The sequence below is a fragment of the Megalops cyprinoides genome, chromosome 9, assembly GCF_013368585.1.
Source record: "Megalops cyprinoides isolate fMegCyp1 chromosome 9, fMegCyp1.pri, whole genome shotgun sequence".
In the NCBI taxonomy this organism is placed as follows: Eukaryota; Metazoa; Chordata; class Actinopteri; order Elopiformes; family Megalopidae; genus Megalops; species Megalops cyprinoides.
In genome coordinates, this window is record NC_050591.1 from 23391709 (window position 1) to 23404642 (window position 12934).

Below are 12934 nucleotides of genomic sequence, written 5' to 3' on the forward strand. Positions count from 1 at the left end.
TTCAGTTCCTGAGGTCACAGATGGGGTGGGGGATGTAGAGGGTTAAGATTCGAGTGATATTAGAGCTAGAAGGACAGTGTGCATAAGAGGATCATTTCCAGTCGGTCAAGGTTACAGAGCATTCTCCTTGCACAGGCTTGCTCAGCTTCTGAAGAACAGAGGAGAGAAATCAGTCAGAGAAATCATTCTTTAGGGAAGTAAGTTATTTTCTACAATCTGGTCCAGGCAGTCCCCCCTTACCACAATCCCACTATCTGACATATTCTAATCTCAAAGCATGTTCTCACTTTCCCACATACTCTTATCCAGCTTCGTGCTCTGCCTTCCCATGATGCTCCCCTTCTCATCACACTCTCCTTCCCAGCAAACTCTAGAAGGCTGTCGCCTCATAACACATTCTCACATCCTGAAGGCTGTCAGATTTGATCTGCCAGTTAGCGAAGAGAAAATGGCATTCTGCCTGCTGAAAGAGCACCTAGCACTTACCTTATTAATTACAGATGAGCCTGCCACAGGTGAGGATTCTAGTTTTAGGAGTTAGATGATGTCATTGCAAATGCAGTGTGACAGACCTTACGCAGCATAATAGTCTGGTATGTGTTTGTTATGGGGTGTGGGGTGAGGTGAGAGAATGTCTTTCTATCTCAATGTGTGAAACCTTCAAGAGTTTGTCTTTCACTGTGTGTATGTGTGTGTGGGCAGGGAATGTTTTTGTTTGGCATGAGTGAGTCCATAAGTGTGAGCATGTTTGACGTGACAGTCTGTGTGTGAGGTAAGACAGAAAGAGTCTGTTTTGTGTGTTTGTGTGTTTTATGAGTATGTGTGTATACACAGTCAGAGAGAAGCAGCAGGGAAAGGAATTTTTGGCATCATACTCTTTTTATTTTTAAACGATCTTTTCATTTGGCCTATTTTCAATGTTTTTTTTTCTGCTTCATATTTCATAATGCATATGAAGGTGCAAAAATCAGCAAGCACAAATAAAGAGTCCAGGATCCCCTAGATGCCAAGCCCCCATCTTACCTTCCAGCGACAGGGTGGGATCAGTGCAGGGTCTCGGTCACACATAGTGCACACCAGCACCCTCTCCTGGTGAGCAGAGGCACATGCTGCTATGCACCCCTCCCTTTTCTGCACTGACTTTGACCCACACCTGCTAATGGTGCCATTCCCCCATGGAAGACTCTCATAGACATTACAGTTGCTAATGAAGGAATCCTTCATGCCCTTTATGAGTTTCATGAAATATAGCTAACACTTCCTATGTTAAATTAGGGAAAATCGATAAGACTAAGCTAACTCTGGCACATCTCTGCTATCTCCTCCACTGTTGTGTAGTATGTTTTTAATGAGAAATTACTGAATTGTGAAAAAATTATTACTGGCTTGTGAAAAGTGACGATTCAGCCCACTGCTGTGAGTGGCTAACACTGCTTACTCGAGAGTATCAGTTTACAGCATGTGCTACGCATATCAAGTAACCATTTGTTATTTGGATGCATGTCTAATCATCAGTGTCCCCCACTAGCACATAAGCTGAAATAAGGATCAGGAGATCTGTGCAGTGACTGTTCTAAATTGATGGTTGTCAACAAGCAGGCTGTCTTTAGGAGGTATGGTGCTAACAATATAGGAACAGAACTCTAAAGGGTTGAATACATCAAGCCAATGACTCCTGATGTCTGGGTCATTAGGATAGGAGGAATAAATGTACTAGAATAGCTGTATGTACACAGGGGATAACTGAACCTGTCTTGATATGTACAGGACATTTCCAGATTCAGATGCAAAGGACATATCTACAGTGTTCCAAGTTGATCTCAGACTTGGTAGGAGGTCTCCTTGGGATTTTGAGAGTAGAAATATGTCCTCCTTTGTGATACTAAAATGCTATTTTGTCCCAATGAAATGGCAGTTTATTGTGTTTCCACTAGTCAAGAATCTTCAGCTTGATGTATTTCACTCTTTAAAGTGGTCACAGGCACTCTTAGCTGTCCAATTTATGTGCACACACAAGGTGATTCAAGGTTCAGGAGCATCTCAGACCTACCTCTACCATAGTCTTAAAATGGAACATCCTTCATTATGGCGACAAATACGCATCCTTCCTCTCTCACACTTTTTTTAGCTCCAGTTTGGTACATCTTAATCAATCAACACACCAAAGACACTTTTGACAAGATCTGTACCCGCCCCCCTCTAGTTCTGTACCTGGTGTGTACAATCACAGGAGCTGTTGAAACCAGGAGTGAACTTTATACAGCATTACAGAATTAATCTGTTTCTTCATTTTTATATCTTAGAGAACAAGGGTGTTCCTTGCATAATGCAATGAGTTCCTGAATATGATAGGAATGTTTCATCTGATTGATTTCTGTGACTGAGTGATCTTTGAGATATTTTCTCTTCGCAGAATTCTGTCTTACTCTGTCTCACCACTGCAGAGTGCTGTACTTTTCATTTGCACATGTAAAGAGGTCTCTTCAGCTCCAAAGATCTTTCACATGTACTGGGACATGAGCCCCCGGTGAGATACATGCATGTCTCCCGTTTTTAGAAAAAATGATTTTTGATCACGCCCACCTGAAAGACAGTGTGACCACACTTGGAATCATGTGACGACATTAGAGATCATGCGACTGTAAGGATGGGTACTGGTGTATTCGGATACGGATTCTATTTCATCTGAAGGGTAAAGGGGGCCTCATTAATCCTTAGAAACATTGCAGTACAGTGTTTGATTCTATTACAGAGAGGAATCTCCAACATCTCTCAGACAGTCTTATAGTCATGCATCTGATTCCAAACACCAAAACCTCTCAGACCTTCCTAAAACAAATCATAATAAGGAGAAGAATAAAAGTAATAATGAATAATAACATTATTATTATTATTATTATTATTATTATTATTATTATTAATGATAATAACAACACGTATAAGCAAGTGAAAGTACCATAGCATTCATAAATTAATGCGTGAAATTCTAACATAGCTTAAAGCTTATTTGGGAGTTTTAACTTTGAAACACTAAAATTGTAGTGAAGAGAGGACCTTCCTGCTGTCACTCAGCAGCCTTTTGCATAAAATGTAAATTCATGTCCTGATTTCAAATATTTTCCCTTTTTGTCTAAAATATTTCACAGGCAAGAATTCAGTTTTTTGTCTTCTTTTTTGTTTTTGTTGAACAATGTGTAAGAAATGAAGGAGTTGGGATCCAGGGTGGTCTTCAGTGGTGAAGCTAAGAGCCGTCCTCCTCTGTATTGTCCTGGTTCACCACTTTGCCCCCGTTCATGGTGGGAGTCCCTGAACTTTTCCTGGAACGCTGCTTCTCTTCAATTTCATGCAGTGATGGCTCCTTATACATGCAAACTGTGGAAGAGACCACAGACGAAGACATCAGCACTGTGTCCTGATTACTGCACAGCATGGTAAAAAGAGTTCTTCCGCATAATACAGAAGAAAATATAGATACAGCCGTTGTGTGAAGGTGTTATTAGTTAGTCTGGGAGAGGTGCTACAACTCTTGGGGAGGGGTTGTGAGCAGTTTTGGGGAGGGGTTGTGAGTCAATCTGAGGTCATGAGCTTGTTTCTGGAAGAGAGTCATTCAACAGTCTTGTTGTCATACAACAGTACAGCTGTTGATAAAACAGTTTGTTGAGTCATGTCGGTACTACTGCTTCCACAGCTGTCCTGAATATTAGCAGTTACAAATCAAATTTCCCTGCCAACAGTCCCTCAATATCAAGTGTATTTTAGGTGGATGCAGTCAGTTTGGGATTATTGAGGTCATCTGAGAGTTTATCTATTTATCTATCTATCTATCTATCTATATTTCTTGAATATTTCTGTCATTCATTACAGTCTTCGTGTTACATATACTGGCTCAGATGCATGAGTCATACCTTCAATGGGTCTGGGAACAAAATGTGAGCAAGGCTTGGTCTTCTTCACCCGGTTCCCCTTCATCACCTGACCATCCTTATTGAGGCCCAGGAACCAGGCCCTGCCAGACTCATGCTGCCGGTACACCGTGGATGAGTAGATGACATAGTAATTCTCAAACACAGACTCCTTGAACTTACACTCCGGAGTGAACATTTCCTGGGAAACAAAGATAGAAAAAGAGAGAGAGAAAGGTTTTACCGCAGTGAGACAGACGAGCAGGACGTTTAGGGTGATTATCACAGTGGAGTCTCATCATGTGCCAGAGCTGCTGACAACAGTGCATTTTTAGATGAGGCAGAAATAACTACACTGATCAAGTTGTTGAAAAAGCTGGGTGGAACCTAAAAAACATCCACTGAATGGTCTCTGAGTACAGGAGAGCAGACTGCTGGCACAGTGAACACACACCAAAACTGACATGTTGTCTTTCTCATTCATTGTTCCACCATAGCCTGTACTGAAAAACAGTGGTGTATAGACCTGTCAGGTAGTGTCAGGGGACAGGGTAAAATAAGACTAGGATGGGAATGCTATTTCTCTGTTTCTCTCTATGTATTTCACTCTCACTCTCTCTCCCTCCCTCACATCCACCCCTCCTTAGTCCCTCAGTATAGGGGAAATAACCTCACTCCTCTCTCAATTTCCCTCACAGCAGGGATATTACATTACGTAATGATTACATAAGGAGAGATGAAACAGAGAACCCCAAAGACAATTAACAACTAAACCAAGTGAGCAGTCCCACTTTTACAAATCCTTCCACAAGCACCAACACTGAGGCTGTGTTCTGTGTCTTTCACTGTCAACACAGCTGTCTGTCACCTGACCACAATTCTTCCAATCACCGCTGGAGCTCGGCGTATGCAGAAGCATGGTTAGACCAATGAACTTTACACCTGAGGGTCAAGGGCTTGAGTCTCAGCTGAGTCTCTCTCCCACTACTGTTATTTTTGTTTTAGGTAGTTTTAGTCTCAACAGATTCAGTCATTCAACCACTGATTGATACAGTAAAAAATCTAACTTAACTTGCATGAGGGAGTCTAAGCACATAGAAATAATTAAAGGAGAGTTCTCTGTCATCCAGGTGTATAGTGTGATCTGGGTACTTGGCCTGGATTATCTGCGGCAGAACCCACAGACGTCACCTGTGGACAGTGTTATTGGCGGGATATGCGTTGTTACGCCGTGACTCATTGCCTGTTCAGTTCACCCACCCTGATAAGAGTTCATCTTTGCTAATCCCCAACCCTCCAGCAAGAGAGCTGGTTCCAGCACTCTGCACTCTCATAGAGTAACTGGGATTTAAAAGGGCTCAGGCAGCATACTGGGGTGTACTATTTATAATGCACGTTGACATGTACGGATATCCACAAACACAGACGTACACACACAGCCACACACACACACATGCACGCACACACACACACGCACACACACACACAAACAGAAACATACGCACAGATACAGATCTAGTTCTATCTCTGTATGCACAGTGTACAGCTGTTTGTGCAGGTGCATTTCTCAGTGTGTGCAATGTGCAGCGTGCAGCATTAGCAGGGAGTTATCAGGTCTCCATGACAGAGCAGTCCCCTCCTGTCATGAGAACAGCTGCATCTCTTACAGTCAATCAGCAGGTCAGCAGATTGAGCCAAGGAATTATGTCTCCACAGCAACACCACTGACAACAGTGGGAGAGCAGCAGGATGTCCTACCTTTTCCATGACCAGTAAAAGTGCTTCTCCAGCACCAATAAATAACTGCCAATCCTAGGTGATCATGTATGAAATGTGGTTGTAAAGGCAGGTGGAAAAGAAGAACACAGAGTCAAAGTGAGAAGGTACACACTCTCAAAGACAGTAGACACACTCAGAAGGGAACTACACACATTCAAAGGCTGTACAAGCACTCAGAGACGACATGCACACTCAGAGAGGAAGTTAGCACTCTCTCAGAAAAAGCATACACACTCAGTGTACAGTCTCAGATAGGAGGAAGTGTATGTACTTCCTCAGAGAGGAAGTACATACACTCAGAAAGAAAGCCCATACACCCAGCGGTAGAATCACAAATAATAAATGTCAATTGCTGACTGCATGGGTGCTCACGAGGCAAATGTTGTCACTATAAGCACAAAACTTACAACCAATTCATTTAACTTGGCATGAAAAAAACAGGTGGCTGTACAGTCATTCAAAAGGGTGCTCTTGTCCTACTTAGAGAGGGCGCAACAACAGAGAAGCAATTTAATCAATCCATACTTTGACTCACAATCAAAAGGGGCAGGTGAGCAGGGGGGAGGGGTAACTGTGCAGGGGACAAGGGTAAGTGCACAGGAAATAAAGGTAACTGGACAGGGAACAGGGGTCAGTGTGTAGGGCATAATGGTTACTCTGCAGGGCAAAGGGGTAAGTGCAGGGCAGAACTGCAGAGAACAGGGGTGAGTGTGCAGGGAATAGTGGGGGGGGGTTATTGGTGGGGATGCTGTAGTCTCTTAGGGAGATGGCTGTTCTCAAACCACAGTGATAGAGAAGCAGTCATCACAGCACAGTAAAGTAGGTCAGTTAGAGTGTGATGAATAATAGAGGACAGTGAGCTCATTCAACACCAACACTAAAAATGCTCAGAAGTCTAAATCCAGTGATAGTGGGTTTTATGAGTGCAGTGACAGTAGAGTTTGATGAATGTAGTGACATTAGGGGTTTGATGGATATAGTGACAGGAGGGGGATCAATGAATATAGTGACATTAGGGGTTTGATGAATATAGTGATAGGAGGGGGATTGATGAATGTAGTGACATTAGGAGTTTGATGAATATAGTGACAGAAGGGGCTTGATGAATATAGTGATGGGGGGGCTTGATGAATATAGTGATAGGAGGGGGTTGAATGAATGTAGTGACATTAGGAGTTTGATGAATATAGTGACAGAAGGGGCTTGATGAATATAGTGATGGGGGGGCTTGATGAATATAGTGATAGGAGGGGGTTGAATGAATGTAGTGACATTAGGAGTTTGATGAATATAGTGACAGAAGGGGCTTGATGAATATAGTGACAGGAGGGGGATTGATGAATGTAGTGATAGGAGGGGGTTGAATGAATGTAGTGACATTAGTGGTTTGATGAATACAGTGACACTAGTGAGACAGAGATATTAATTCCACCTTCAAAGTAAAAATTGATGTAAGTTGAAACTGTCATATTTGTATGTTTATATGACAGTTATATAGCATATTTGTACCATATTTGTACCTCTGTGTCAAGTGATCATCTCACTCAGGTGTTCATCTCACATTAAACCCACCTGCAGATGGAACACACGTGCTAATATTTATTTCAATTAACTTAAACAATTACATAACGTCTGTTTTTTTTAACTTAATCCTTTGAACAGTTTAATGCTATTCAGGTAAGGTAGCGTACTCACTGAGACCTCAGATCTACAAACTTATAGTTGCACTGGTCAGACTGCCTTTGACCAGAGACCTGAGAAGCCTGAGAAATGGTTCACTCTGTGTGGTGGAGTAGTGGAGTTCACAGACGTTTCTGGAGGATTTTGGTTGAGGCTTAAAAAAAATAAAATCTCACCACAGTGTCATCCCCATGAGTGAGGCCTGTTCACTACTGTTCAGGCCCTAAGGGACCCTGCACTAAAGACTACTGGTTTCACAGCACTGCAACAAAAGGTAGACCTTTATTTCCATAATCACCCATTTCAGAAATCAGCACAAAGACACTTACATCAGAATTTATATAAAATCTGAATACAGCTGACAAAGCTGCGGGGTTCCTTTCCACGCCAAAGAGAGCAGGTCTGTGCCAGTGTCCCTGCCCCTCATGGTGCTTTGAGATGAGGGGTCAGTTGGAGCTGTTGATGGTGGGAAGGAGCAGGAGCCAGAACGCCAGATCAGCAGCTATTTTAGCAAATTGAGACCCACTAAATCAACAGCCCGTGCAGAGCGCGGTCTGAGCAGAAGCCTGAGGAGGCACAAATACAGACTGATCTATCTCTAGTGCAGAGGAGGGAAGCTCTACCAAATTCAGCGAATGCTCCAGCTATCATCTGTGAAGCATGTGACATCACACCCATACGCATGACTTTGAAACAGAAGCAGGAGCTCTGTGAAGCAAAGGCTTTGAAGATTTTGCTATGCAGTATCAGCGTGATAACCAGGGCGTTTTGCTCAAGCAGGAGATCCTATCTTCCCCACAGACACCATCCATCCCTGGAGGGACCTGGAGGGCAAGACAGCTCCAACACATTAACCATAACCATTCTGGTCAAAGGTCATAAACACGTCTGAAGTGTTCAACTCAGTTGAATGAGCTTCTTAGCACTCAGAGAGACCACACTATAACCCTAAACTCACAGAGGCAACATTGTTACCAGTGCTTCCATAGACCCCTGCCTTATTCCACTGTGTTATTTACCACCGGCTAATTTACAGCACATTGTAAGAATGATGTCATTTAAACTTATGCTCTGGCTTCTGATGACCAGACTGTCAGAGGAGCAAGAGGACGAGAGGTGGGAGAGGGAGAGGATCAGGGGAGCGATGGAGGAGCAGGGAGAGGATCGCCAGCAGGAGTAGGGAGAGGAGCAGCAGCAGGGGGAAAAGAGCAAGGAGAAAAGTGGGAGAAGGGGAGTCGTAGAGAGAGGGAGAGAGAAACAGGGGAGGTACCAGGGGAAGGAGCGAGGAGAAGGGAGTAAGGAATAGGGAGAGGAGGAGTAGTAGGGGGAGGAGCAGGGACAAGAACAGGGGGAGGTGGAGGAGGCAGACTGCCAGAGAACATCCTGTGGGCTCACTGTCATCACAAAGGATCAATGCAGAACTGCATTCCTATGAAAATGTGATTAAAAATAAAATTAGCGATACACACTGTCTCACAGCCAACAAATTATCTCACTTATTTAAAAGATCTTCCCAATAATCCTGAGGGACAGAGCTGTCTACTGCAGCCTGGGGGACAGACAGTGAATACTGACACTCCCCTAAAAGGTACACCTCTAATGTAGAGAGTACATGGAGGGGTAAGGGGTTGTGGAGGAAAGGTTATGTTGTTAGCTTAGATTTACAATATTTTTTGCATTATTTTAAATTGTAGTGCTAATTCTATAATTCATGTATTTGTATAAATTACAAGTGGCTATGTATAGTCGTTGCTTGACATATTTTTGGTTTGTCAGTAAAGCTGGATAAATTTTGCCTGCTGTATTCCAGTGCAAAGGATATCTTTTGCGTGTGGGGAGATTTTTTTTTTTTTTTTTTCAGTTTGGACTCCCTATGCTCTCTGCATATTGTAAGAATTGTTTTCAATCTTTTATAGATGAAGATGTTTTTAACAAAGATATTTATAACCTCCAGCGGCACACCATCCCATGGGCCCTCCTTTGCTATTAATAGAGGAATACGATTCACCAAAAACTCCCGTCAGTGCAGTCTCAAAATATCGCTCGCCAAAGACGATAAAGAAATATACATCTAGGATGAACCTACAAAAATAATGGTCACAGATAAAACCCTGTTGTACATTGTAGTGATGAAGTTGGGGAAGCATATTTATGGGGTTAATGAACTTTGACCTTATTCTGGATCAGCAAAAGACAAAACAGAAATCTCTTTGCAGAGCAGCAAGAATAGAGGAATGCAGAAGCCACTATGAAAAAATGAAAAAATGAAAAGGAACAACTGATTTCAGATTAAAATGGACTACTTGTTATTCTAATTATTTTATGAGAAGTTCAAAAAGGCATTGTGAAGCTACATTTGACACAATTGATTCAAAAAGAAATAACCTGCTAATGGGTGCTCCATCCTTAAATAGGCAAGTTTTTACCTTTTTCTTGCTGTTTCATGCTATATACACCTTCTCCATTACAAGGAGTGTAATGTGGTGTGTTAATAGCTCAGCACTAATTCAGTGGAGATGAACGCAACTCAGTAATGAAACAGTCCAACACCGTTGCAGCTACAGACCAACTCTGAGATATTCCCCCGACACTACATCAAAGCAGTTTTACATCAACACAAAAAGGGTCCAACAAAATAGTCTACACCATCATCAACACAGCCATACACATCCAGTACTCACATCAGCATAGCAAATGCTAACACAGTCGTACATCAGTGCTACAACAGCATAACAAAATATTCTACACAAAGCCCTGTACCAACACAGCCACTGATTAACAGAACCCTATACAGACAGTTTTGCTCCAGCTTGAATCACAAATATAAGCAACGCAAGAAAATACCGCAAGGCTATGATAGAACAATGAAACCTGACACCTCAATTCAAACACACACAGACACACAAGCATACGCACACACACACACACACACACACACACACACACACACATACAGTGGAGAGAAAGGAAGTCTTACTGAGCTGTACAGGAACCCCTCTCCATTCATGGCTACGTAGAGGCCGGCCTTCACTCCCTGGATGGCCACCACTCGCAGTCCCACTGGGATCAGGTTAAACAGGGCTGAAAAACAGAGGAGTTCTGTCACACACCTGCCAGGTGTCACACACTGCCACACTCACACCTGACACTATCAAATGGGAGGGCAGGTCAGAGCTCACACAACCCCACCTTGCACATTCATATGAGGGAGGGTAAGATGAAGTAATGAGAAATAGCAATGCAGTAAACTTGCAAGCATAGCTGAGCAATTTGAGCAGGTCTGTCAGGAAGACTGTGAACAGGCCAAAGCTGTCTATCACACCCCCTGAGTTACACCACAGCACAACTGCCTTCAGAGAACCTCCTTCCACTAATTTTACATGCATGTACACTTTACTTAAAAGCTTTCGTGCTGATATCCCTTAAATCTTTGAGTCAATATGGCAAATGAGGTCAACGTGCACCATAGGCTAAATTAGAATGGAGAGAGAAAAAAAATCAGTTCTAATCATGCCTACTTTACATGGAGTTGGTTATATAAAGGATGCGTCAGCGAGAGTTTTTCTAGCTGCCTAGCAAAACATCTGCTTTTTGCATCCAGCTTGCTGAAAAATTGAACAAAAGTAGACGACTGTATAACTGTACGGAACATCTAAAAATTGCTGGCTAGTTAGATCCACTAACATTAGGCACCTAGCCATATTATATTACAGATTGCATCAGGACGCACAATCAGGAGGTCACAGGGTCCAGGGGATTGGAAAGGTGGTGGTGGTGGGGGTGGGTTGGTGGAAATGGAATTGACATGTTAGACGGTGACACAGGGTAGTGTGTTGGACAGGGGGTGCAGAAAAGAGAACGTATTTCCAGGTACACAGCCAGTACTGGATCAAACATGCACCCAGCCTTCAGCTTCTGTCAGCTCAGTTCAGGATTATGGTCCTTTGTTGCCAGAGGGATCTTTCTCCAAGCGTGGGTGGAAATGTGAGCAAATATAGAAAGTGAAGAGGTTCCATCAACAGGCCTCTCCAAGGGTTGATGTTTTAGAACAGAGATATGTGGGCTTAACCCCTCACAGGACTAAGGAAATTCAATTTACATAATAACAACATCTCCATGGTTTTTAATTTTGGGGGATCACTGTTTTCAGTATTACGTAATCAGAAAAAGCACATAATAAGTTTAGCAAAAACTTGAGAAAGAACTCAACCACTCTCTCCACCAGTCACTCTTACTAGGCTTTTTCTTGCCTTATGCAGGGCTTGGAACCCATGCATAAGCAGCAGATTGCTGAGATTTCACACTGATCCAGCCCTGAGATCTCACACTGATCCAGCCCTGAGACCTCACCCTGATCCGGACCCAAGGTCTCACCCTGATCCAGCCCTGAGACCTCACCCTGATCCGGACCCAAGGTCTCACCCTGATCCAGCCCTGACATCTCACACTGCTCCAGTCCACACAGACCATTTTACAGGTCTGTTAACACAAAGTAACATAATAATAATGTTACAAAGAGCGGTAAGTATTGCTAGTAAACTGCAGAGAGCTAAGCTTGTTGGATACGCTCATGTGGGCATTGCTGATAAATAAGAGCTGTGATATAATCCATGAAGACAGAAAAGGGAGGATGAGATGAGAGGAAAAATCCCCTGGTATGAGTGGGAGCAGTTCCTCTCCTGAAAGAGCCGCAGGCTGCAGTGCGCCTGCTATTACTCTTTTCACCACAAAACATTCACCCGCAACACATACCCCCCTCTAATCTAACATCAAATTCAACACTGCTTTGTCTTAAGATTCTGATCCAGCAACATAATTCCTCATTTCAGCACATGAAGCGTCTCAGCATGGAGGGTTAAAAAAGACAGATATTTTTCTGCTGCTCCATTGTACAGGCACAAGATCTGAAAACCACATTTAGAAAAGCTCTGCGTGCACGTAGGAAGCACTTCATTTTTATTGGCTGACGCAGACAGGTGGAGCTCCCTTTATTCTATCCCAGTTTGTCCTGACACCTCAGGAGAGAGAGCTCCATGGTTCTTTAACACACAAAGAGCGCTGTCCCAGCCTACTCATAATGCCCCACTACTCTCCCTTTCAATTTCCCAGTGCCTTTGACTCATCTTTGCTGTGACTCCTGGTCCAGACATATAATTTCCTGTTGTGACTCCTGGTTTTGACACTCACTTCACTGCAGTGACTCATTGCTAAGGAGGGCTGCCTGAGTGAGCTTTCACCTCATCAGCTGACAGCTCCCAGCTGCCAAATTCCAGGATTCTAATCAACACCTTTGCTCATGGAAAAGAAATTGCTCCAAATTTGACAGTAAGTAGATTGCCTCGGCTCAGCAAGTCAAGAAAAGACAGTTCAGAAAAGATGCTGCTGAGAGAGGAAGAAGAGATTCCATACTGTACATCAGACCGGTCTCTAAATCTAAGCCACCCATGTGCCTGGAGGTAAAATTAGGATAGGCCGGTGTGTGCTGGAACAGGTGATTATGGGAGAGAGGTGGGTGCAGGTGAGAGAGGTATATTTGGAGGTAAGTGAGCAATAGAGAGGTGCATAAGAGATAG

At 43.2% G+C, this 12934-nt stretch overlaps 1 protein-coding gene across 4 annotated transcripts in view; it reads right to left on the bottom strand.

The window, feature by feature from the left end:
• Nucleotides 1-920: 920 nt before the first annotated feature.
• The window catches only part of LOC118783347 (fibroblast growth factor 12-like), a 40036-nt gene continuing 28022 nt past the window's right edge, over nucleotides 921-12934 (bottom strand). For all 4 annotated transcript variants that reach the window (XM_036537170.1, XM_036537168.1, XM_036537169.1 and 1 more), the window contains 3 exons: nucleotides 10339-10442; nucleotides 3906-4104; nucleotides 921-3372 (listed from right to left, as the gene is read on the bottom strand). In XM_036537170.1, the coding sequence (XP_036393063.1) occupies nucleotides 3242-3372; nucleotides 3906-4104; nucleotides 10339-10442 (434 nt within the window). In that variant the 3' untranslated portion in view covers nucleotides 921-3241. The remainder of the gene's footprint in view (nucleotides 3373-3905; nucleotides 4105-10338; nucleotides 10443-12934) is intronic.